Genomic DNA, 24,922 nt, shown 5'->3' with positions numbered 1-24,922 from the left:
TTATTATTATTATTATTATTATTATTATTATTATTATTATTATTATTATTATTATTATTATTATTATTATTATTAACGTTAGTATTATTGTTGCCTAAAAGCCTAGTATTAGTTAGCTACTTAGTAGTCTAATATTATGCTAGATATTTAGATATGTGCTTAGAAACTGTTAAAAAAAACTGCGCTTTAGCAGTTAAAGTTATATTAGGAATTAAAAGTTTATTACTTAGTAATTCTAAAAATAAAAGTACGTAATACATAGTAAAAATACTAATAATATAAGCTATTAATAATACATTAGGTCCTGTTTTTGCAGGGCATTTTATACTATACGCAAAGCGCTTATACAAGCTTATAAAAAAAATTAAGCAGTAGCTATATATAGCTAAAAAGTAGTATAATTAAAAGTAGTAATATATAGTAAACTATTTTTTAAAGTATAATATTAAAAAAAGCAATAGTAATATTAATTTATATATTTATTTATTTAAATAGTATATAAATAGTAAGTAGCATGCATATAAACGTAAAGCAAGCTGTAAAAAAAAAAATTTTTAGTATAATTAATACTAGAATACTATTAAAAACTATAAGTAATAAAGCGTGCTTTAAACTTAGTAATTTTACTAGTTAGTATAAGCTTAATTTTATAAATTATTTTAGTAAAAATAGTTTTTTTATTTTTAAGTAGTAAAACTATTTTATAAACGCCTTTTTTAAAAAGCAAACTAAGTTTTTTTATTATTATATTATAACGTACTTCTATAACAAATAGTTAGTTAGGACGAGTAGTTGGTCTCTGCTAAACCCCTACTAAAACTTACTATTACCTATAGTATATTGCGATAGATTAATATAATAATATATTATTAATTTAAAAAGAATATTAAATATAAAATATAATTTAAACTATTAAATAAAATATAAATTTTTTAATTTATTGCGCTGTAAAATACTATAACGTGTCTAAATTAATACTTAGAAAATAATTTACTAGAACTATTTTTTAATGCAACTGTATGCCTAATTTAATAAAACTTACTATAATAAAAAAAAAAGTAATTATTAATTATATACTTAATTTTGCTGTAAGAAAATACTTGCTTAAGCTTACTAAAATTAAAAATATAGCTAATTTCTTGCTTATTAAGTATTACTAAAACTTAATTAGTTTAAAGTAAGCTAATGCATTTATTAAATACTAGCCTAAGCTTAAAATAAAGTTTAATTAAAAGTATAATTATAAAAAAGCTTTTTACAAAAATCCTAATACTATATAAAACTAGTTCTAGCTAGTGCAGAATATAAAAGTAAAGTATAGTATTATAAATAAAAATACTTATAACTTTAATAAAATAAGCTTTATAATAAGTATAATATTAACTAGAACTATTATTATAAGCTCTAACTATTAAAAATAAGTAATAATAATATAGCAGGGTAATTAAAAGTAAATAATAGTAATTTAAAGTATTAGCGCGGTTAGTTAAGTAATTTTATTTTTTATTATTTTTATAAGTAAGTATTACTTTTTTGCCTAGTATAAAAAAAATAGCCTATTTTAAAATTAAGCTATTGCTATTTCTGCAAATAGCTAGATAACTAATAAGTATAGCCTTAAGTAAATAAAGCACTTTAATAAATATATAAAAGGGTGTACTATTAGCGCGCATTATTTTTTAATTATAAATAGCTATAAAAACTATAATTTAATTAAGTTTTACTAGTATTATAAAAAAAAAAATATTATTACCTTTTATATGCCTCTGCATTTGTTGCACTTACTATAGCTATTTAATATAAACTATTTTGCTTTTTTAAAAAAAGTATATAAGCGCTAAGCTAAGATTCTAATGCGCAACTACATTAATTATATTACTAAAATTAAGTTTTTACTATACTTTAAAGCTGCTTTTAATACTATTATTATAAAAAATAATATTTTAAAAAGCTTTTAAAGTGCTAGCTTAGTACTATTTAACTTAAAGGCTATAATATTAAAGCTTAATATTTAGTTGTATATTCTATTATTACTTACTATTAAAAATAGTGCTTAAAAATTAAAAATACTTAGTAATACTTTAAAATTTAAGTTACAATTAATACTTTTAAAAAAAAAGATTTAGAAGCATTTAAATAGTTTTTTTATTTTAATAGTAAATACTTTTGCAAAGTTTACTAAAAGTATAAAAATAATAGTATATTTAATAGTATTAATGCAAAAATAAAATTTTAAATTTTAAGCTGCTAATAAAGCTGCTATGCAATATAAATTGCACAAAAAAAAGCAAATATAAAAAAAAAAAACTTTTATAATAAAAAATAGTTTTTAACTAACAATTTTAAAAAAATTTAAAGCGCGTAGTAATAAAAAAAAAATAAAAAAAAAGCGCGTGCTAAAGTAAATAAGCTTTTTTAAAAGCGCTATAAATACTATAATAAAATAAAGCACAACGCGCGCATATATAAAAATAATATAAAAAATATTATAAATTAATACTATATATTATTAGCTATAGTACAATATACTATAGTTGCGATATACTATAAACAATAGTAGGTTTTAGTAAAGGCTTAGTAGAGACTAACTACTTATCCTAACTAACTACTTATTATAGAAGTACGTTACTATATTTTTACTTTAAGTATTATTATAGCTTTTTTATAATTATATAGTATATAAATAAAAAATGCTATAGTAGCTGCAAAAGCAAGCTAGTTATATATATTTTAAAAGTTTCTATTAAATAATATATTATTTTTTATAATAAATAAGTCCGCAAGATTACTATTAAGGCAGTTATTAATAATAATAGTTATATTTAAAGTCTGCCTAAAGTTGTATATAAAAAAAGTAAATTAATTAGCCTAAAAAAAGTCTTTATTAAAAATATTTTTATTAAATATATTATTATTATTACTATTGCAAAGTCTTGTAGAACAACTGTTTTTTATAAGTATTTATAATTTAAATTTATATTTTTTATATTCTAGATTGTAAGTAATAATAAATATTATATAATTATTATTATAGTTATTAGGCTTTTTATAAACTATATATATAGCTTTTTTTTTAGTAATAAAAATATTATTTTTTATTTTTATTATATATATTTAATAGCGTTTATACAAACGTAAATGTTTTATTATTATATATTATAAGTATAAGTAACTTTCTGCGCAGCTTTATTTAGTAAATATATAAATTATATATATACTAAGTTTAAAATAATCTAGTTTTTTATTAAAGTAGTAAGCTATTTATATAGTATTATTATTACTATAGCATTTATATAGAATGCTACTATTTATATAATATAAGTAGGAAATAGCCTAGTTATACTTATAGCCTTTTTTAATATATTAGTTATAAAAATTATTATTTTTATTAGTAAAAGCTATACACGTATTGCTGTTTGCAATATATATATTATATAAATATTAATTATTGCATTATAATAGTTTAAGTATCTATATATTTGTATAATTTTATATTTTATAGTTTTAATATATAGTATATTATTACTTTTTAAGTAGTATTTACTGTATATATATTTGCACTAGTATATAATTTAAATATTTATTAATTATAATATAATAGTTATATAGAAATTTTATGCATATTAAAACTTTTATAATTTTTTTATATTATTTGCAAAAGTTCTAGACACGCTACTACTTTTTTATTAAGAATAAAATATACTTGTTTTTTTTTTTAATATATTAATTATATTTTATATTATTGCTTAAAGTTAAGTATTTTTTTTATTATTTAAAATAGCAAGTATAGATATTATTAATAGGCTTAGTAATTTTAAGTAGCTTAAATAGATTAAGTTTTTTATTATTATTACTATTTACTAAGCTATAACTATTTTTATTTAAAAATTATTATAGTTTTAAAAACATCTTTTAAAGTATAAGATTAATAGGTAGTTTATAACTAGCTATAATAGTATTACTATTACTAAGCTAAAGCTATAAGTTAAAAATAATATTTTTAAATAAAGTATTAATATACTTCTATAACGAGTAGTTAGTTAGGACGAGTAGTTAGTCTCTGCCAAGCCCTTACTAAAACCTACTATTGCTTATAGTATATTGCGATAAATTAACATAATAATATATTACTAGTTTAGAAAAAATATTAAATATAGAATATAATTTAAGCTATTAAATAAAATATAAATTTTTTAATTTATTATGCTGCAAAATACTATAATGTATTTAAATTAATACTTAAAAAATAACTTGCTAGAACTACTTTTTAACGCAACTATATACTTAATTTAATAAAACTTACTATAGTAAAAAAAAAAGTAATTATTAATTATATACTTAATTTTATTGCGAAAAAATACCTGCCTAAGCTTGCTAAAATTAAAAATATAGCTAATTTTTTGCTTATTAAGCATTACTAAAACTTAGTTAGCCTAAAGTAGGCTAATACATTTATTAAACGCTAGCTTAAGCTTAAAGTAAAGTTTAATTAAAAATATAATTATAAAAAAGCTTTCTGTAAAAATTTTAACGCTATATAAAACTAGTTTTAGCTAGTATAAAATATAAAAGTAAAGTATAATATTATAAATAAAAATATTTATAACTTTAATAAAACAGGCTTTATAATAAATATAATATTAACTAAAGCTATTGTTATAAGCTCTAACTATTAAAAATAAGCAATAATAATATAGCAGAGTAATTAAAAATAAATAATAGTAATCTAGAGTATTAGCGTAGCTAGTTAAGTAATTTTACTTTTTATTATTTTTGCAGGCAAGCACTACTTTTCTGCTTAGTATAAAAAAAATAGCTTATTTTAAAATTAAACTATTACTATTTTTGTAAATAGCTAAATAACTAATAAGTATAGCTTTAAGTAAATAAAGCACTTTAATAAGTATATAAAAAGGCATACTATTAGCACGCATTATTTTTTAATTATAAATAGCTATAAAAACTATAACTTAGTTAAGTTTTACTAGTACTATAAAAAAAATAGTATTATTACTTTTTATATATTTTTGCATTTATTGCACCTGCTATAGCTACTTAATATAAGCTATTTTGCCTTTTTAAAAAAGGCATATAAGTATTAAGCTAAAATTCTAATACGTAACTGCATTAATTATATTACTAAAATTAAATTTTTACTATACTTTAAAGCTACTTTTAACGCTACTATTATAAAAAGTAATATTTTAAAAAGCTTTTAAAGTGCTAGCTTAGTACTACTTAATTTAAAAGCTATAATATTAAAGCTTAATATTTAATTATATACTTTATTATTATTTACTATTAAAAATAGTGCCTAAGAGTTAAAAATACTTAGTAATACTTTAAAATTTAAATTGCAATTAACGCTTTTAAAAAAAAAAATTTAAAAGTACTTAAATAGCTTTTTTATTTTAATAGTAAATATTTTTGCAAAGTTTACTAAAAGTGCAGAAATAATAGCGCATTTAATAGTATTAATATAAAAATAAAACTTTAAGCTTTAAGCTGCTAATAAAGCTACTATATAATATAAATTGTACAAAAAAAAGCAAATATAAAAAAAAAAAACTTTTATAGTAAAAAATAGTTTTTAACTAATAATTTTAAAAGAGTTTAAGGCGTATAGTAATAAAAAAAAAATAAAAAAAAAAGCGCGCGCTAAAGCAAGTAAGCTTTTTTAAAAGCGCTGTAAATACTATAATAAAACAAGGCATAACGCGCGCACATATAAAAATAATATAAAAAATACTATAAATTAATACTATATACTATTAATTATAGTATAATATACTATAGTTGCGATATACTATAGGCAATAGTAAGTTTTAGTAAGGGCTTAGTAGAGACTAATTACTCGTCCTAACTAACTACTTATTATAGAAGTACGTTATTACTATTATTAAAAAAATTAAATAAACTATATTTATTGCTTTTATTAGTAAAATTAGTAATTGCATTTTTATTTTAAAAAGTACTATTATTTTTATTAATAAAATTAATAGTTATACATATCTATACAGGTATATTTAATAATTATATAATATTATTAAAATATTATATAATTAGTTGCAGGTTAAATACAATGTTATAAAGTAATTAGTCTATAAAGTAATTTTTAAAAGTGTATATTTTTAAAATTTAGAAAAAATTTATTTATCTATTTAAAAAATAAAATTTTATAATTTAAGTAAGTTTAAAATATAAATTTATATTTAGCAGCTACTTTTTTTTTGTTTAAAATTAAGTTGCCTGTTAATAATTAGGCGTATAAAAGTAAAATAAAATAATAGCAAAAATAAAAAGTAGCGTATTTAAATATTATTAGTATGCTATTTTTTAAAATTATATTAATAGTACTATCGACAGCTACGGCGAGGGCAAAGAGGCCCTCTAAAGTTAGTTACAAAAAATCAAGCTGCAAAAATTTAGATTTTTACTTAGGTAGGTAACTAAATTTAGCAAAAAAGAAGAAAAATACAGCTTTTATTGTTAGAAACTGCAGGATTTGAACTTAGTTTACTGCATATAATTTAAATATAATTCGGGTATAACTTAGATATAATTCAGATTTAATTAAACAATTTATTAAACTTAGCTATATAGTTAACTAAATTATTAAGGTTTTTAGAGCTATAGAAGCTTTTCTTTAATAGGCTACAATATTCGAATTTAACTACAATTGTATAGCTGCAACAGCAGCTCAAGCCTCTATTTTAATAGTACTAGTATATATACTAGTAATAGGTTTAGTCTATTTAAAAAATAATTTTAGCATTATTAGTAATATTAGTTAGTTTAAATAATGCGTATAAAATTATATATATATATTACTTTTTATACTTACTTTATAAAGCTTTTATTATTAAAAAATTTGTTTATTGCTTTGAGAGAAAGTAAAGTCAACGCTAAAGCAGATTATACAACGCAGTAGGAGAAATCAGTATAAAATTACAGTTTAAGTACTATACTTAGCACTTTAATATAGTATTAAGGCAGTAAAGTTTATACAATACTAGGTTAGCTAAATAAATTATTAAAAAACCTTTAACAATTGCTATTAGAAACTTAATGTATTATTATTTAAAAATTATAGCAATAAAACTATAAGTTTTTAATAGTAACTAAGTTATTTAGGCAATGCTAGGCAGGTTAAATTAAGACTAGTAGGAGCATTTTGCAGCAAGCAGGAGTTTAGTAAAATTTTAAAAAAATTTATATAGCTTTTTTATATATAAAGTAGTTATTGTTTGCTATATAGTTATATTATTGCAGGTTATATAGTTATATATAAAGTAAAAGTTAAAAGTACAGTTTTTAAAAGTTTTTAGAAAAGCCTAAATATATAGGTAGAAAAGCACACATATGCGCGCTTATACTATAAATTAAAACTTATTTTTATTTTTTTAAGTTTCTTTTTACTTCTATATTTATATTAATTATAAACAATATAACGCTTATAAAAGACTTTGTATATATAGGCCTGCAAATTACTATTATAGCAAGCTATGTAAGTAGCAAGCTAGCAATAGTTAACTAATACAACTTGCTACTGCTTAACTACTTTAAACTAGTATTTAATAATAACTAGTACTTTAGAAAAACTTGCAAAAACTTTTAAATTAACTTTTTCTAGTAAAAAATGCTATTTATACTTTTTTTTTTTAATATAAGCTTTTTTAAGTTTATCTATAATAAGCTGCTTGCAATAAAGCAGCTACAGTTTATAAAGCTTTTTATAATTAAATGCTATATAATTTAGTTATTTAACTTTACTACTAACTAGTCTATTTTTATTAAAAACTAGCAAATTAAGCTTTTGCAGCTTAAAAAAGATTTTAAAAGCAACTTAAATTTAGCAAAATATTAAGTTAACTTTTTTAAAGCCTGCTGTTATTAGTAGTACAATAACTAAAAAATATAGCTTTTTAAAATAGTTGAATTAGTGCGTAGATAAACGTAAGCAGTAAAGTAATAGAGCAGTAAAGCAGTAAAATAGCAGAAAGCAAGTAATAAAGCAATAATTTAAATATACTAAAAATATTAGCTTGCGCGGGCAAAGGAAAAAAGTAAAAGTAAAAAAAAAAAGTAAAAAAGCAATTAAGCATTAGAGCCGGCGTTGCAGAAAAAATTATTATTATTATGCACGTTGCTGTTATTGTTGCCTAAAAGCCTAGTATTAGTTAGCTGCTTAGCAGTTTAATATTATACTAGATATTTAGATATATACTTAGAAACTATTAAAAAAGCAGAGCCTTAGCAGTTAAAGTTATATTGTTAAGAATTAGAAGTTTATTGCTTAATAATTTTATAAATAAAAGTACGCAATATACAGTAATAATACTAATAATATAAGCTATTAATAACACATTAGGTCCCGTCTTTGCGGGTTAAGTAGTATTTATATACTATTAAAGCTTAAATAACTAAAATAGCAATATTTTAATTAGACTAAGTTATTAAAGTTAATAGTAATAGTAGTAATAAAAAGCGCAAGTAAGCGCTAAAATTAAAATATATAAATATTTATTTAAAAGTAAAGCAGAGCATATACAAACTTTATTTTAGTATTTTTTTTATATATTTTTATAGCAGCGCCTATAATTATAATAATAAAGTTTAATTATATAAAAAGCAATAAAGACAGTAGGTTGCAGCATGCCTAAAAAGTATATTATATATTATATAGTTTAAAAATAGCAAATTTGCTATTTATATTAATAATAATAAACTTAATATTATTTATATTAATAATATTAAATTAAAACTTTTATTTGCATTTTTTAATAGTTTTTTTATAAAACTTAAGCTTAGAAAAAAAAGATAAATTATTAGTAATATAATAAAAAGTATTACTATTATAAATTTAGTAATTAAAAAAAGTTAGTAGTATTAAAACTGCATATACAGTTTATATAAATAATTTATTAATTTTATTTAAACTTTATATACTTTAGCTATTACTATTTGTAATAGCCCCCTTTGTACTTATTTCTAGCCTATATTTATAATAATTTTATTATATATTAAATATAAAAGAATAGTTAGAATTAAAGTATATACATTTAAAGTTTAAAATATAAAAAAAATTAAAATTAAAATTATTAGTTACTATTGTAATTATATATTTAAAATAAAAATTATTAGTAATAGTAAAGTTAGAATTATAATTATTACTTATATTTTTAGTATTTTTAGTATTTTATTACTTTTTGCAATAGGTAGCTTTAATATATTTAAATTTACTATAGCTAGTGCACTTAAAAGTATTAGGCTTACTAATATAATAATAAGTTTTAATAATATAACTAGTATAGCTATAGTAACTGTATATAAAGCTGTTGCTTATATTATAGTTACTATTTTTATTATTATTTTTACTTTTTCTATTACTATTGCTTTTACTATTATTTTTACTATTATTATTAGTATAAGTATTACTAGTATTATTAAATTTATTTTTAGCAGTATTTTAGGCGTTTTTGTAGTTATTAGCGTACTTAATAATAAAATTTTAGTAGTCTACTTAAGTTTTTTAAGTAATAATTTTTTTTAAAGTAAAAAAAGTTCTAAATTTTAATAAAAGTATAGTACTATTATAAAAGAAAAATTTTATTAATTTTATAAATTAAAATAGCCCGCAAAGACAGGACTTAATATGTTATTAATAGCTTACGTTATTAGTAATTTTACTATATATTATATACTTTTATTTTTAGAATTGCTAAGCAACAAATTTCTAATTCCTAATAATATAATTTTAACTACTAAGGCGCAGTTTTTTTTAATAGTTTTTAAGCATATATCTAAATATCTAGTATAATATTAGCCTGCTGCTAAGCAACTAACTAATACTAGGCTTTTAAATAATAATAATAATAGCAATATAAATAATAATAATAACTTTTCTTATAATATTAGCTTTAACGCTTAACTACTTTTTTGCTTCTTTTTTTTTTTTAGCGCTATTTTTCTTTTTTATTATATACTTAGCTTAATTGCTTACTTTTTTTTTTAGGGTTTCTATCCTACTTAAGCGTTTGTATAATTTCTATAGCTATAAAAAGCTATTACTTTTAATTATTAAATTGCTAGTAATTGCAGCAGTATAAAAATACTTATTAGTATAGTTTTTAAATAGGCTCCTTGCGCTAAAAAGCTAAATAAAAAGCTTTAAGCTTAACTTACTAGTTAGTAATAAAAGCTTTTTAAAAAGCAGTTAAACTGCAGTAAAAAGTCTATATTTAGTAGCTAATAATAAATATAGTTAATATATTTAACTTTTTCTAGCAAAGCTTTTTTAGGCTAATAGAACTCCTAAAAAAAATGTAATTAAGTATAAAGTGCTTTAATATATAAAAAAGCCTAGTATTTAACTTTTAAAAAACTTATTTAAGCTTACTAAAGTACTTAGATACTTACTAATACTAGTTTAAAGTACTAGCTTTGTATAGCAAAGAACTAGCCTAAAATCTAAGTTTTTTTATAAACGCTAAAAATATAATAAAGCGTAGGGCAGTATTAAAGAAATTATTAATAAGTATTATATAAATAGCATTAGTAAGCCTTATATAGTTATTAATAGTTAATATAGTTTATTGCAAAAATATAAGCAAATAATTGTATAAAAGGAAGGCGTCCTTATATATACATATTATATATTTAGAACTGCTGCCTACAGCTCTCTACTTTTAACTATTACAATTTATTAATAATTATATAAAATACTATAGTTTATAATTCTTTATAAGCTAACTTGCTAAATTAAAATTTTAATTAATAATTCTGCATGCTGTTACTAATTAAATTGCTTATATCTATTTAAGAAAACATTAGTTAAGGCGCTTTACTACTAAACTAAGCTCCTAATATTAGCTTAAAAACCTAACTAAATACTCTATTTTAGTTTAATTTAACTTGCCTAGCATTGCTTAAACAAATTAGTTACTATTAAAAGTTAATAGTTACGTTGCTATAATTTTTAAATAATAATATATTAAATTTGCTAATAGCAATTATTAAAAAACTTTTAAAAATTTATTTAGCTAGCCTAGTATTATATAAACTTTACTGCCTTAATACTATATTAAAGTGCTAAGTATAGTACTTAAACTATAGTTTTATACTAAATTCTCCTACTGCGTTGTATAATCTGCTCTAGCGTCAACTTTACTTTTATTTATAGAAATAAATTAAAATAGTATAAGTAAAAAAACTTTTAGTAGTATTAATATTTTTATAATAGTACTTAAACTTAGTAAAAAGTAGGCAGATAGTAGAAAAATTTATAAGTATAAAAGCGTTTAGCTTTGCTTTAGTACAGTAAATAATAACTAAATTTAAAATTTAGTATATTTTAGTAATATTAGCCTAGGCTATATAAAGCTTTTTTTTTTATTTATTATTAAATTTATTTTAAATATAGTCTTCTATAGCATTTTTAAAAAAATAGAAAGTAGTAAGTAACTTTTTATAATATTTATTATAAAATTAAAGCTTAAGTTTATAAATTTTAAGCTTAGCTTTATACTTAAATTAAGTAGTATTATTATTATTACTAGGCAAGGTAATAGTACTAAAAAAAAATATTAACTTTTAAAAAGTAGTATTATAGCTTTAAATATAGTTTTAGTATGCAAAAAAATAAGCTTAATAAGTTTAAAGTACTAAACTATAAAACTATTATAGTAATTAAATAATATATTATACAGGCAAGCTGCGCGCCTGGGCAAGCTGCGCACTTTACTAAAACTTTACTAAAATTAGTACTATATATAATAGTACAGTACTATAAAAAATTATAATAGTAAATTATAATAAGCTAATTTATTTAAAAATTATTTTTACTTTTTACTTATATATTTGCGCATTATGCCTAGCTTTATTATAATATTTATAGCGCCTTTAAAAGGGCTTACCTGCTTTAGTATATACTTGCTTTTTTATTTTTTTCTTATTACTACGCGCTTTAAACTTTTTTAAAATTATTAATTAAAAATTATTTTTTACTATAAAAGTTTGTTTTTTTTATATTTACTTTTTTTTATATAATTTTTATTGCGTAGCAGCTTTATTAGCTACTTATAATTTAGTAATTTTTTTTTATACTAATATAAGCTTATGTGTAATTATAGCTACACTTTTTAAATTTTTTTTAAAAACTTTAATTATTAAAGTAAAAAAATTATTTAAATACCTTTAAATTCTTATTTTAATTAGTATTAATTAAAATTTAAATTTTAAAGTATTGCTTAGTATTTTTAACTCCTAAAAACTATTTTTAATAGTAAGTAGTAGTAAAATATATAACTAAATATTAAGCTTTAATATTATAGCTTTAAAATTAAAAAAAACTAGACTAGCGCTTTTAAAGCTACCTAAAATATTACTTTTTATAATAGTAGTATTAAAAGCTAGTTTAAAGCATAGTAAAAACTTAATTTTAATAATATAATTAATACTATTGTGCATTAGCTTTTTAGCTTAGCACTTATATATTTTTTTTAAAAGTATAAAATAATTTATATTAAATAGCTATAGCAAGTGCAATAAATATAAAAGTATATAAAAAGTAATAATTTTTTATTTTTTATAATACTGCTAAAATTAGACTAATACGTAGCTCTTATAACTATTAATAATAAATAAATAATAAGTATTAATAATTTTTTTTTTAGTATACTTATTAAAGTGCTTTAACTATTTAAAAATAAATTTATTTATTATTTAGCTATTTTTAAAAACTATAATAATTTAATTATAAAGCAGGCTATTTTTTTTATACTAGGCTAAAAATAGAGGCTTAAGCTGCTGTTGCAGCTATACAATTGTAGTTAAATTCGAATATTGTAGCCTATTAAGGAAAAGCTTCTACAGCTCTAAAAACCTTAATAATTTAGTTAACTATATAGCCAAGTTTAATAAATTGTTTAATTAAATTTAAATTATATTTAAGTTATACCTAAATTATATCCAAATTATATACAGTAAACTAAGTTCAAATCCTGCAGTTTTTAACAATAAAAGCTGTATTTTTTCTTTTTTTTTTGCCAAATTTGGTTACCCACTTAAGTAAAAATCTAAATTTTTGTAGCTTAATTTTTTGTAACTAACTTTAGAGGGCCTCTTTGCCCTTGCCGTAGCTGTCGATTATACTAAGCTAAAAAGTAGTTCTTGCCTGCAAAAATAATAAAAAGTAAAATAGTTTACTTTATTATATTAATACTTTAGATTACTATTACTTACTTTTAATTACTTTACTATACTATTTTTAGCTATCTTTAATAGTTAGTACTTAAAATAATAGTTTTATATAATATTTAGCCTATTATAAAGCTTATTTTATTAAAATTATATATATTTTTATTTTAAATATTATATTTAGCTTTTATATTTTTTATAAGTTAGAACTAGCTTTATATAAGCTTAAAATTTTTATATAAAGCTTTTTAGTAGTTATACTTTTAAAATTTTTTAGTACTAAGCTATAAATATTATTTAATAAATATATTAGCCTAGTTCTTACTAATAAGTAATTATTTATATTTAGCTAGTAAAATATTAGCTATATTATTTATAGCAGCTAGTTAGGGCGGAAATTTTTAGTTTTTAAAGTAGAATATATATTAAGTAATTATTTTTTTTTTATTAAAATTTTTTTTTATACTATTAGGCTTAGTATTGCGTTATAAAAGTATTTTTTTAAATTAATTACTAAGTATTTTTAAAAAAATACTAAATATTCGCGTAGTAGTTTATTAAAAAAAAATTGCATTTTATTTTAAAGCCTAAACTGTAAACTATATTTAATTTTTTTTTTAAAAAAATTATATATTATTATATTAAGGCATTGCGTTATATTATAAATATAGTTTAAATTTTAGTAAAATTTTAGTAAAGTGCGTAGCTTGCCTAGGCGCGCAGCTCGCCTGTGTAATATATTAAATTTTATTAAGTAATAACTTTTTTAAAAATGCGCTTTTATTTATAAAAATTATTAAAACTAATTAATTTAATAAAATTTTTATTAAGCGCCTGCTTAGTATTAATTATAAATAAAAATATATTTAATATTATATTATACTTAATATAGTAGTATTTTAGTAAGTTAAATAGACGCAGTAGTCTTTAAGTAATATAGTAATTAAGTAATTTAAGTAAATTAATATAAATACTATAGTTTTAAAATTAATTTTATAATTAAAAAGTAACTAATATAGTTACGTAATAGTAGCATAAAAAAAGTATAATTTATTATAGCTAAACTGCGCGCAAGTGCGCAAAAAAGCTTATAACTTATAAAATTAAAAAAAAGTAATTATATTAATAATATTTTATATATAAGAAAAAGCTATGTTTATATATAGAAAGGAGTAAAACTAGAATAAGCTAGTCTATATGTGGACTAGCGTGTTGGGCATATAATAAATCACGTGTTGGGGATCCAAACCAACAATGCCAAAAGCCTACTGGCTGAGGTTTCAATTCGTCATGCTGCTTTCCGTCCCCCCTCTCCGCCTCTCGAAGCTTTGCTGTGCCGTTTGTTGTATCTATAATTGGATTTTCACAGTTTATCTTCTCGGTGGAGCGGAAAGCGTGGCGAACGCGCGAGACATGTTCAGTCGCTGTAGAGCGTGTTAAAGGGAAACTAATAATAGACCTAGAATGCTGTCAGGCTATCAAAAGCAGGGGTCCACATGGAAGTCAAACTTAGAAAAAGAAAACATAGGATAACGTTATGTTATGTTATTTTTCTAATTTGCTAATTTGGCGATATCTGGGCCACGACGTAGCGAGTCGTGACGCTTCATTCTGAAGTAGCTAAAATAGAGCCTAGCTTAGGGTTGATTGGAATTGGTGTTGATACTACGTACGTAAACTCGGCACAAAAACTTAGCCGTCCTTGTACAATTTTCCCGTGGTTCTCAATAATGTGAGATGGCAAAGAACCATGTCGCGGTCTTATGCTATACCTCGAATAGACGTGCAGGTGAAAATAACTGCGCGGCGAAGGAGGATTGGAAATAGCTGCTGCAAGATAGCTATAAAAAAAAGGCAAAAGGGGTATTGCGCGGAGTACAGGGGGTATATCGTGAAAGAAGACGCCGGAACCCATCGGATAATTCATTATCCATCGCTTCATTTCATAAATTCCATCTTTTCGTTGCATCGTTCAAGGTAGCGTGGCTGAATAGTTGCTCAGCTCAAAGATCAGGATCCTCCTCAGTCGACAGGTCTGGCTCAGACAAGCATTCTTTAAGCTGCATCATCCGATTGCGACAGTGGATGACAAAGATGGCAATAGCCAGCGAGTTCCAAACATCGTAGCCCTCTTTGCCAAAGTCAAACATGGCGATCAATCGTAGTTGAGCCTGCTCGTTCTCTTCTGTTGGCGGGGCATAACTGACAAAAGCCATAACGGTATGCGACGCCGTAATGCCATGCAGTGTAGGGACGTCAGGCATAGCAGACACCAGTCGGCCCTCGGCGGGTTGGGTCTGGAGAGCTTCGTGCCATCGTGTGTGAAGATTACCGAGCTTGTCAATCATCCTCTTCTCTCCGTCGGAAGAGTGCACGTTTAAGCCCCAGGTGACAATTTCGAAGAGCGGAAGTTCGGGCCAAATGTGGTCAACCCCGCCGTCTTTCATAGCCCACCTAGTGTATTTCTGAACGGCGCGCTTGATGTGATATGCCGGGGTTCGCTTAGGAGCGCGAGTATGCCAGGCATCGCGAACAACACTGCCAAGGTCGAATAGGTTGCTGAGTGCGAGCTGGGCTGTCGACATGTTAGCTCTCGCCGCAATCTTTGGAGACCAGATGCACATACCATGGTAGTCAGTACCGAGGGCCGGTTTGACGAAAGCCTTGTCGAGTTTCACAGTGAATAGATCCTCGGGCAAGGTCTCGAAGTCGTCAATCCAGTCGATTGGCAGAATAGGCTCGAATCCACGCATCCCAAGCTTCTGGAATAAGAACACAGCGTCCTCTGACCATCCAGCATCTCGTAGCTCGCGGCCCTGCTTATCACGTCGCTTCCGTTCTTGGTCGACATTGACCTTCTTGTACTGGTTCATGTAGGTTCCATCGTCCACTACCGTCGTGTCTTCGTTAGCATCCACTTCGTCCGCCGACGATCCAGTCTTGTCGTAACTCTGGGAGATTGGCGAATCTGGGAGTAACGTGTCGCCCTCCAAGTCATCATGTGATGGTTGTGGTGAGGTAGGTGGAGAAGGAGGCAACAGCGTCGCGTCCATGTCGACATCGCTTTGCGGGCTTGGAGTTCGGGTGTGCCAAATGTTGATGCGTGATTCTGGGCTCATGTCCCTCGACTCTGGCGTTGCGATTTGCTTTTGGCGAGGTATTCTGACGTGAGCAGGCAGCGCGGGGACCTTGAAGGGCTTCTCTCGCCGTTGCTGCGTCTTTCGAGGGCTAACATAGTTCCAGAATCGGTCCGAGACATCGCGGAGGAACGCCATGGGGTCGGTATAGGTTGGAGTGTGTCGCAGGGCGGTTGGAGCTCTTGTCTTTGCTTTATGTTGTCGTTGGAGGAGAGAGACGTGTCGGTATGTCGATCGTCCGCGCAGGGTCGTTGCGGTGAAAGTGAAAATAAAGGTGAAAATGAAGGTAAGAGTGATGCAGACTCGTGTTACCCATATACTAAGTCTGCAGCAATGTTGTTTGTATTGTTCTTAGCGCCCTTATTGTAGTATTAGGCATTGGAAGGCGGTGGAGTCGCGGATCCATTGTTGTTGCAGAGCTTGGGCCTTGGATGAATGGGTGGCTGGCTGCTGCGCTGAAACAGGGTGCGTAATCACGTGTCAAAAAAACCCCACCATTTCCTGCCCCGCCAAAAAAGTTGAGCCTTGACTCTGGCGCCGATTGGAATCTGCTTGCACGTTTCCACAGCATTTCACTTTTCGATTGGAAACAACATGGCGGTCACAGAACAAGACACACAGGTTCCGACTCTCCGCAAGATCCTCACCTCGGAATCCGAGCCTCTTGCACGTCGCTTCCGCGCTCTCTTTTCGCTCAAGCATCTTGCGTCCCTGCAGCCAGCCAACGCGCAGACGGTGCCTGCAATCGAGGCTATCGCAGCCGCCTTTAGCTCACCATCTGCCTTGCTCAAGCACGAGCTAGCCTACTGCTTAGGACAGTCGCGACATGATGCCGCTATTGCGCCGTTGAGGGAAGTGCTGGAGGATAGGGAAGAAGATTCCATGTGTAGACATGAGGCCGCCGAAGCACTCGCTGCTTTGGGAGATAAGGGCAGCTTACCCTTGTTGAAAGAATTGAGGGACGACGTGAAGGAGGTCGACGTTGTGCGAGAGACGTGTGATATTGCCGTCGATCGCCTGGAGTGGGAGCACGGGCTGCAGAAAGAGCAGGAGAAGTTGAAGAAGAGGTAGAGTGCACTTGTTTCTAATTGTTCGCGTAATTTACATATTGACTGAGGCAGCGACTTCACATCTATCGATCCTGCGCCGCCACTACCCCAGAGCACCGAGTCCCCGTCGATAGCAGATCTTGAGAAGACACTCCTCGACACGTCGCTGCCCTTGTTCCATCGCTATCGAGCCATGTTTGCTCTGCGCGACCTCTCCTCGCCGCCAGACCTTCCCACGGCCGTCCCGGCCGTGCAGGCCCTTGCCCGCGGGTTTAGCGACCCATCTGCGCTATTCCGCCACGAGATTGCTTTCGTCTTTGGACAGCTGTCGCATCCCGCATCCATTCCTAGTCTTACCGAGGCGCTCAGCAATGTAGAAGAAGCGAGCATGGTCCGACATGAGGCTGCCGAGGCGCTTGGAAGCCTGGGTGATGAGGAGGGGGTGGAAAACACTTTGCGCAAGTTCTTGAACGACCCAGAACAGGTGGTGCGCGATAGTGTGATTGTGGCGCTCGACATGGCCGAGTTTGAGAAGAATGGAGAAGTGGAGTATGCGATTGTGCCTGGCGCACAGGCCGTCGCAGCTTAGGGCATCTCGCGGGGTGTATGCATACATGGGGCGTTTAGGTGCTAAAGGTTTGATAGAGCGGAAACGACTGGTCAAATGCCCTGCTCAATTGTTTGTGTTCCACCTGTAGGATATCAGTTAGCAAAAAGTCCAGACGACTCCGAAGCGTGTAGACGTACTTGTGCCCGCACTCGCATTCGTAGAAGACGGTGGTGCCTTCATCTGCACCTCGCAATTGCTGCGTGTAATAGCGAACCTGCGGTCTGCTACACTTCTCGCACGGCTGGTCGATGACACTGGTGGTTTGCACGTCTCCCTCCGCAATGGTCTGCACCTCGGAGCGCTTCGCACGGAGAGCGGATGGGAAAGCCGTGGGCTTGGATTGTGTAACGACCGTCTTGGAGGATGTGTCTGAAGACGAGCTGTCAGTGGCTGGGCGTTGAGCTGCGCTGAGATGTGAGTATCTACCTTTACAGGATGCGCCGCAGACGGCGCACGTCAAGATGGCATTCTGCTTGCCAGCACTCCCGTCGAGCAGGTTGCCGCAGTCTGTGCAGAAGACGAGTGAGCCAATGGCAGACATGGCGGTGACTTGTCGTCGCAAGGTGGGAGGAGCGGTGAGAGGATTGGGGTGCGAGATGCGAGCTTGGAAGGGAGAAAAAAAGTGACAGGGCATCGCGAGCTTTGCGGGGAGCGCCTGTGCAGTGTGCACTTTGTTCCGCAGCTGTCGCGCTAACCCGAAGCGGCAGGCGGTCAGACGCGCCAGTATCGTCATCTCCCATGCTGCCACCAACTCGATGAAGCTGAGGCATACGAAACGAGCATTGTGTTTCCTCGGATACAACGCGCTTTCACCTGCAACAAGAGGGAGGGATTTGTGGCTGCTCTCCAGGGCCATGCTGTTCCCTAGGCCGCCCTGACGACCCCGAGAACCCCCCCCGCCCAACCCAGGGCAAGCGGCGAACTACACCTGTATACTCTCAGGTTGGTTGTCTAACCACCCCCGCGCTATTGCTCAACTTCTCTGCAAGAGCCCGCCATGGCAACCTTCGAGAATGCCAACTGGCATAATGCCAATGGGAGCGGGTTGCCCTACCGACGTCCGCCCACGGTCAATGAGGCGCTTGCCCACTCGCCCTTCACTTCTATAATCCCCTTCTCGCCAGGTTAGTCGCCGCCTTCACTGACGCTTCTCGCTCGAGCCTCCTTTCTTCTCTTACCTGTCATTGAGTAGACGGTTAATTTGCTGGCAGACATCATCCCCTTCCCGTCTGCTGAACCCCCAACTCCGCCCTCTACCTTGACCCCAGATCAACAGAGAGCGGCGGACAAGGCTGTGGGCATCCTGAACGACGAGATCAAGGGCCAGTCTACTGCGCACCACCTAAACGACACTCTCAACCAGCTTCGAGCGCTTCTGCAACGCGACAAACTGCCCGAATAGTGAGCCAAGCCCATTTCAACTGAAAACGGCCATTGACAATTCTTAGCAACTTCAAGCCAATGCCGCAGCTGCAAACGCCCCCACCGGACAGTCCTACCACAGCGACAAACTCGAGCTATGAACTTTCGTTAAGCCCCTTTGCGACCATACTCTTGAAGAGGACGGATGTGAGCTTTGCTCGTAAGTTTCTTCTTTGTTAACTTTGCTGTGTCACCAACTGACAGCCTCAGCATTCGGTGTCAGGACACCCGCACGGCAGGCTACTCCCTCACACCAGGCTCGGGGTGCCGCCCAGCTCCCACCCGCAACGCCAAACGGCAATGCCTACGCACAAAACGCGAACCTTCCGTATCCGTCCAGCGCCCTCTCGTATGCCCCCAGCAGTACCCCGGACCGACCTCCAGGACCAGCGGTGATGATAAAGCCCAAATCTGTCCGCCGCCAAGATTACAAACGCTACGATAGCATTAACACGCCTGAGAGCTTGTCACAGAAAACGAAGGATAGTCACCAGAATGAGAGTGGTGCTACCGTCCTAAGACCACATGAGCGAGAGATTGCAGACCGGAAAGTCGAGGAGCTCCAATCACTAGTGACAAGTCTGTCCGAGGACCAGGACGACGTTGACGACTCTTCGAATTTTACCAGAGTCACCACTGCCGAAGGCGATGCTAACGTCTTGAACCCGAGACCCATGGGCGTTCTTTCTGAGAAAATGTCCAACGTAGTCAACCTCGGTCGATTTGATGCCCTTTCGGTAGAGCTTGTCATGCAGATCCAGTCGCTTCTGTATCCGACTGTCACGACTACTACTAAGAATGGTCTCTTCCCACAAGATGAAGGTACACCAGAACTATCTGAAAGCATTGAAACCGCCAAGCTCGCGCTCAAGGCATCCAAACTCCTGCTAGACACAATGATTAAAGGACGCGACGATTACCGGATGCGCCGTGAAGAGATGATCGATATCATCATCGACTTCGTCAAGTTAATCAAGGATGCATGCATCGTTCCTATTGTTCGATCTCGAAGGTCTGGGGCCTCGGAAGATCTTTTCAGCGCGGCATCAGGTCAGAAGATGGAACTCCAAACGGTTCTTTCGTTGTGTGGAAATATTCTAAGCTGTTTTGCGGCCTTAATCGGCAAGTGCAATCTGTCGGATCGAGCACTACATACTCTTGAATACCTCACCCTGGAGGTTCTTGTAGAGCAGAACAGCGACCATGAAAAAGATGCGGTGTTTACTATTGCGAAATTTGAGCAGTTCCGCCAGAAGGCTATGGATGTCATCGCCCAGATATTCGCCCAGCACATCGGACAGCAGCAATCGATTCTGAATGGCATATTTAGCAATTTGGAAAAGTTGCCGGACAAGAAGGCGAGCGCCAGGCAATTCAAGTCCGCACGAGAAGCACCTATAATGACTATTTCGGCACTCTTCATGCGATTTGTGCAGGTGGTCGCAACGAATAGAGAATCCGAGCCCGCCATTACCACTAATACATCTCTTGAGGAGGAGCTCAGCGACTACGAGCCGGGGATATCTGCCTCAAAGAGGGCAAGGAAGCGAAGTGGCAGCGACACGCCAATTCAGATTGCCCAGAATCTAACCCATAGCGCCAATCAGATCGCTGGACGCATAACCATGTTCCTCTTCGACAGGGCGTCGAACGTCTCAAAAACAGGCGACAAGCCGTTCCGGAACCTTTTAGATCTTTTCATCGACGACTTCTGTCAAGTCCTTGGTTCCCCCGAGTGGCCAGCTGCTGTCGTGCTTCTTCAAGGGCTCCTGGTACGCACGCGCAATATATTCAAACGCGAGCAGGCAGCGAAGCAATCGGTAGTCGACAAAGACATGGCCCTTACCACCATGGCTAGGATAGGATGCGGTGTCATCGACTTCAAGCACCGTTTGACAAAGTTGAAGCGCGGACTGGATATCTCCCAGTCTGATTTATCGTCCAGGTTGGACCGTCTGGTCGACGATGCCATCGGTAATGGTCCACAGGAGAGGATCAACGACCTGGATCTGCTCGCCTTCGATGGCCCGTATCGAATAATTATCGAGTCGTTGAGCGGATATTTAAATCTACGCTCAAACCCAGAAGACCCCCACCTTCAGTCTGTGAGCGGTTTTTATGTTAGCTCATGGCTAGCTGCAGTCAGCCAAGCTTTTCCTGCAGAGGATGAGGATGGCCGCCCTCAAACCGCGAAAGACGTCCAACAACACTTGGAGTCCATAATCCTGGATCCTAAATGGCTTGCTCGAAAGTAGTAGGCCCCCCCGCCTCTGTTGGGATTTCCCCCATGACTAATAGCATTGTAGTAAGTTCCAGACAATATCAGACGCCCAGTGTAAACTTGCAGCTGGTATCGTGACGTTGCACAGTAAAGTCTGCAAATTCCTCCCAACCATGGTCAACATAATGCTCTCTTGTGCTGAAGATAAACATTCCCCGAAACTTCGGTCAAGAGGAATCACGGGCCTGGAGCAGTTGATCGTCAAGGATCCCGGGGTAATATCCGAGGGGCATGTCAAAACAATCGCTCGCTCACTCTCAGCCACATCGCCAATGGTCCGCGAGAGCACCCTCTCTTTAATCTCCACCTGCTTGCAACGAGAGCCTTCACTGCAACGTCATTTTCTTACCAACATCCTCCGCCTGACAATCGACCCATCGAATGGCCCAAAGAAGAGGGCTATCAAACTGCTAAAGGATATATACTCCGGTCCTACATCAACAGATATCAAGCTGCAGATCGCCACTTCACTGCTTTTGGCCTCACAGGACGACGAAACCTCCATATCTGATTTGAGCCGCAACGTCCTCGAAGAGATATTGCTAACGTCTGTAAGCTGTAACGCGAAGACCGACGAAAGCCGGCTCAAACTTGATCGCGCACAACGTGTTACGCTCATGGTAGACATCATCGAGTCGATACAGTCGAGCACAGCGCATTTGGAGGCCTTCGAAAAATTCTTTATTCACGCCCTATCACCTGATGCCAAAGGCCCGATCGCGAATCTAAGAACCTGCAAAGAGCTTGTTGCTCTCATGATCGATGGGGTCATTGACCCTGGGTCTGGGTCGGATGTGAATTCGCAAGGCCGCATTCTAGATGCTCTTAGCATCTTCGCTAAGGTCGAATCGGCTCTTTTCACGATAGACCAGGTCCAACTCCTGAAATTATACATCAAGGAAATCGCCAACTCCGAAGATGTCTCTCTTGTGCGGCCAACAGTCGTTATTTACCGGCATGTACTTCCGACTCTCCCTTCTCTCCAATACGCTTTTACAGAAGAGGTGCGGAAAGGTCTGATGAAGAACGTTAGCAAATTGGCGATCGGTGCCTCGCAGGCGGTGCCTAGAAGCAGAGAGACACTCCTTGAAGTCGCTCACTGCTTGCGGACTATTAATGCAATGCCTGGTATGGGCCCAGGGGATTTGTGTAATTGCACAGCTCTCGCCCTCTGCCAGTTACGACCACTCCTTGTTGAATCTGTCGAAGAGCGCACGGCGCTGCACCATAGGATAACTTCGTATCTACTTGTCCTTGGCACTTTCGGGAAAGTCTTCGATTTCGATGAATACATCGAAGTGTTTCGGAGCAAAATTGCATCCATAGCAAGCGGTCTTATCAGCAAGAGGGGGGTTACTGAGAAGCAATTAGAGCCTCTGCTTAACGGGAAGGCGCTGGCGTCACGCCTTTTCTTGGACACCGTTCTACCTTTTACGACGCAGACTTGGAACCTGAGCATACGAGAGCACGCTTTAGGAAGCCTAGGTGGAATATGTCAGCAGTCGCCGCTGTTCTTCAGGAGACCAGAGGTCGAGAAAGTGATCAAGGCCGTCTTCGATGGCGAGAGCAACGACCGTCTAAAACTGGTCGCCCTGACTTTCTTCAACGACTATTTTATATTCGCTGAGCGGCGCTCCGATACTGGTGCACAGATTGCGACCGGCAAAGGAGCTGTCAATGAATCAGCGCGTCTGGATACTTCCTTCGTAGCCAACGATGAAGATAGTGCGACCGTGATACTAGCTACGTTGTTCTTACAGAGCTTCAAAGATGTCGCACTGAATTACAACAACGAGCTCGCATTGCTTGCCACCAAGCTCATCGTCAGCATCAGCCGGCAAGGCCTTGTTCATCCGAAAGAATGTGGCCCTACGCTTGTTGCTCTAGGGACATCGCTCAATGAGCACATAGCAGAAGTGGCTTCTCTCGAACACAAGCGTGTCCATGAGAAGCAAGAGTCATATCTAGAGAAAGAGTACATGCAAGCTATCCAGCTTGCGTTCGACTATCAGCGCAACGTCTTCAATGACTCGCACGGGATGCTCGAAACAGGTCAGAGTCCCAAACTGGCTAAGCTGTTCGAGGCCTTGAAGCTTGGTAAGAAAGTAACTTTCAAGAAATTTGTCGCCAATGCCTGCAAGCAAGTCGACTTCGACTTGTCAAAGCTGGATACGAGCGGTGCTATACCGAAAGTCGTTCTCTTCGCTCGGTTCTGTTTAGAGAACTTAGCTTTGCTTGACTTTACACATCTTGAGGAACTCGCAGTTTTTCTAAATGCAATGGAGGCAATTGTGCTCAAGCACACTGGGCCTATAGTGGCCTTGGCTATTGAAACCGAGATGCCGAAGCAATCCATCTTCCCGCAGCATGCGCCGGCCCAAGATTTGCCCCAGCAACTTCAAGGACATGAAGGCTTGAGCGGAGTGTTACCAGCGCCTTTCGAATCGATCCTCTCGATCTCACAGGCTGCAATCGACGATGCTCGGTTGCGTCAAATCACAACAGCATGCATGATTCTCCAGATGGCGTGGGAGACGCGAACCTTCGTCCGCCGCTGTTACAACCTGCACAAGTCCAACGGGCGTATCCATCAGAAAGAGTACGCCAAGCCTGCAAACCGCAACAACTTCGTCTCAGGCAAAGAGCTCCGAGAGCGCCTGACACCCATTATGAGTGCCCTCAACAACCGAGAGGCAATGGTGAGGCAATGCTACGACTTCGCTGACTTGCTGGAAATCGACCGAGAGACTAGGATCGGTGAAAGTGAGGACGAAAGTAGCCTTGGAGCTGGCTACGAAACACCGAACGAGGATGGTGACGGCGCGAACGGTGCACCGTTTCCTACGAGTGCGCGGGGCAAGAAGAGAAAGAGCAATGTGAGCTTGGGCAATACGCCCAAAAAATCGAGGGGTAGGCCGGTGGGAGCAAAAGGTAAGGGTAAGAGGCATTCTAGGACGCCGGATGACGATGATGATTCGGACTAGGAGCCGTAATCGATTCGCGTTCAGGGCAGAAGGGATGTCCAATAACGACGGTGCCACGCTTCAACGACGCAACTCGACAGCATTATACACACTCGCGTCGAAGTCGCTCGAGTCTAGCGGGTGGAATGAAGAAAAGACGGCGTGTGTAACTTTTCTTATAGCATCATCTGGCGTTTCGGTGGACTCTTTACATCAGAGATACCCCTCAGCATGGTGATCATGCATACAGTCGACGTTACTCT

General features: G+C 33.1%; 4 protein-coding genes across 4 annotated transcripts; 2 read left to right on the top strand and 2 right to left on the bottom strand.

Moving 5' to 3' along the window:
• Nucleotides 1-15,200: 15,200 nt before the first annotated feature.
• On the bottom strand, nt 15,201-16,472 carry K460DRAFT_282783 (uncharacterized protein; the record flags this gene model as incomplete). Its single annotated transcript, XM_040928595.1, has 2 exons — nt 15,201-15,772; nt 15,824-16,472. 2 exons carry the CDS (start codon nt 16,470-16,472, stop codon nt 15,201-15,203), a joined length of 1,221 nt encoding a protein of 406 aa, XP_040789267.1.
• Nucleotides 16,473-16,928: 456 nt separating this feature from the next.
• Nucleotides 16,929-17,972, top strand: K460DRAFT_286378 (deoxyhypusine hydroxylase-like protein; the record flags this gene model as incomplete). Its single annotated transcript, XM_040928879.1, has 2 exons — nt 16,929-17,401; nt 17,456-17,972. The coding sequence occupies 2 exons, from the start codon at nt 16,929-16,931 to the stop codon at nt 17,970-17,972; spliced, it is 990 nt and encodes a 329-aa protein (XP_040789266.1).
• An 84-nt stretch (nt 17,973-18,056) lies between these two features.
• K460DRAFT_377852 (DNA-directed RNA polymeras-like protein I subunit) lies at nt 18,057-18,534 on the bottom strand (the record flags this gene model as incomplete). Its single annotated transcript, XM_040935021.1, has 3 exons — nt 18,057-18,075; nt 18,131-18,362; nt 18,420-18,534. 3 exons carry the CDS (start codon nt 18,532-18,534, stop codon nt 18,057-18,059), a joined length of 366 nt encoding a protein of 121 aa, XP_040789265.1.
• Nucleotides 18,535-18,990: 456 nt separating this feature from the next.
• On the top strand, nt 18,991-24,680 carry K460DRAFT_406893 (sister chromatid cohesion protein-like protein Mis4; the record flags this gene model as incomplete). Its single annotated transcript, XM_040937008.1, has 5 exons — nt 18,991-19,117; nt 19,205-19,394; nt 19,442-19,575; nt 19,626-21,669; nt 21,722-24,680. The coding sequence occupies 5 exons, from the start codon at nt 18,991-18,993 to the stop codon at nt 24,678-24,680; spliced, it is 5,454 nt and encodes a 1,817-aa protein (XP_040789264.1).
• Between the last annotated feature and the right edge of the window lie 242 nt (nt 24,681-24,922).

The sequence above is a fragment of the Cucurbitaria berberidis genome (genome assembly GCF_010015615.1).
Source record: "Cucurbitaria berberidis CBS 394.84 unplaced genomic scaffold K460scaffold_3, whole genome shotgun sequence".
Taxonomy (NCBI): Eukaryota; Fungi; Ascomycota; class Dothideomycetes; order Pleosporales; family Cucurbitariaceae; genus Cucurbitaria; species Cucurbitaria berberidis.
The sequence above is the reverse complement of the archived record's forward strand: the minus strand, read 5'-3'. Positions and strand labels throughout refer to the sequence as shown.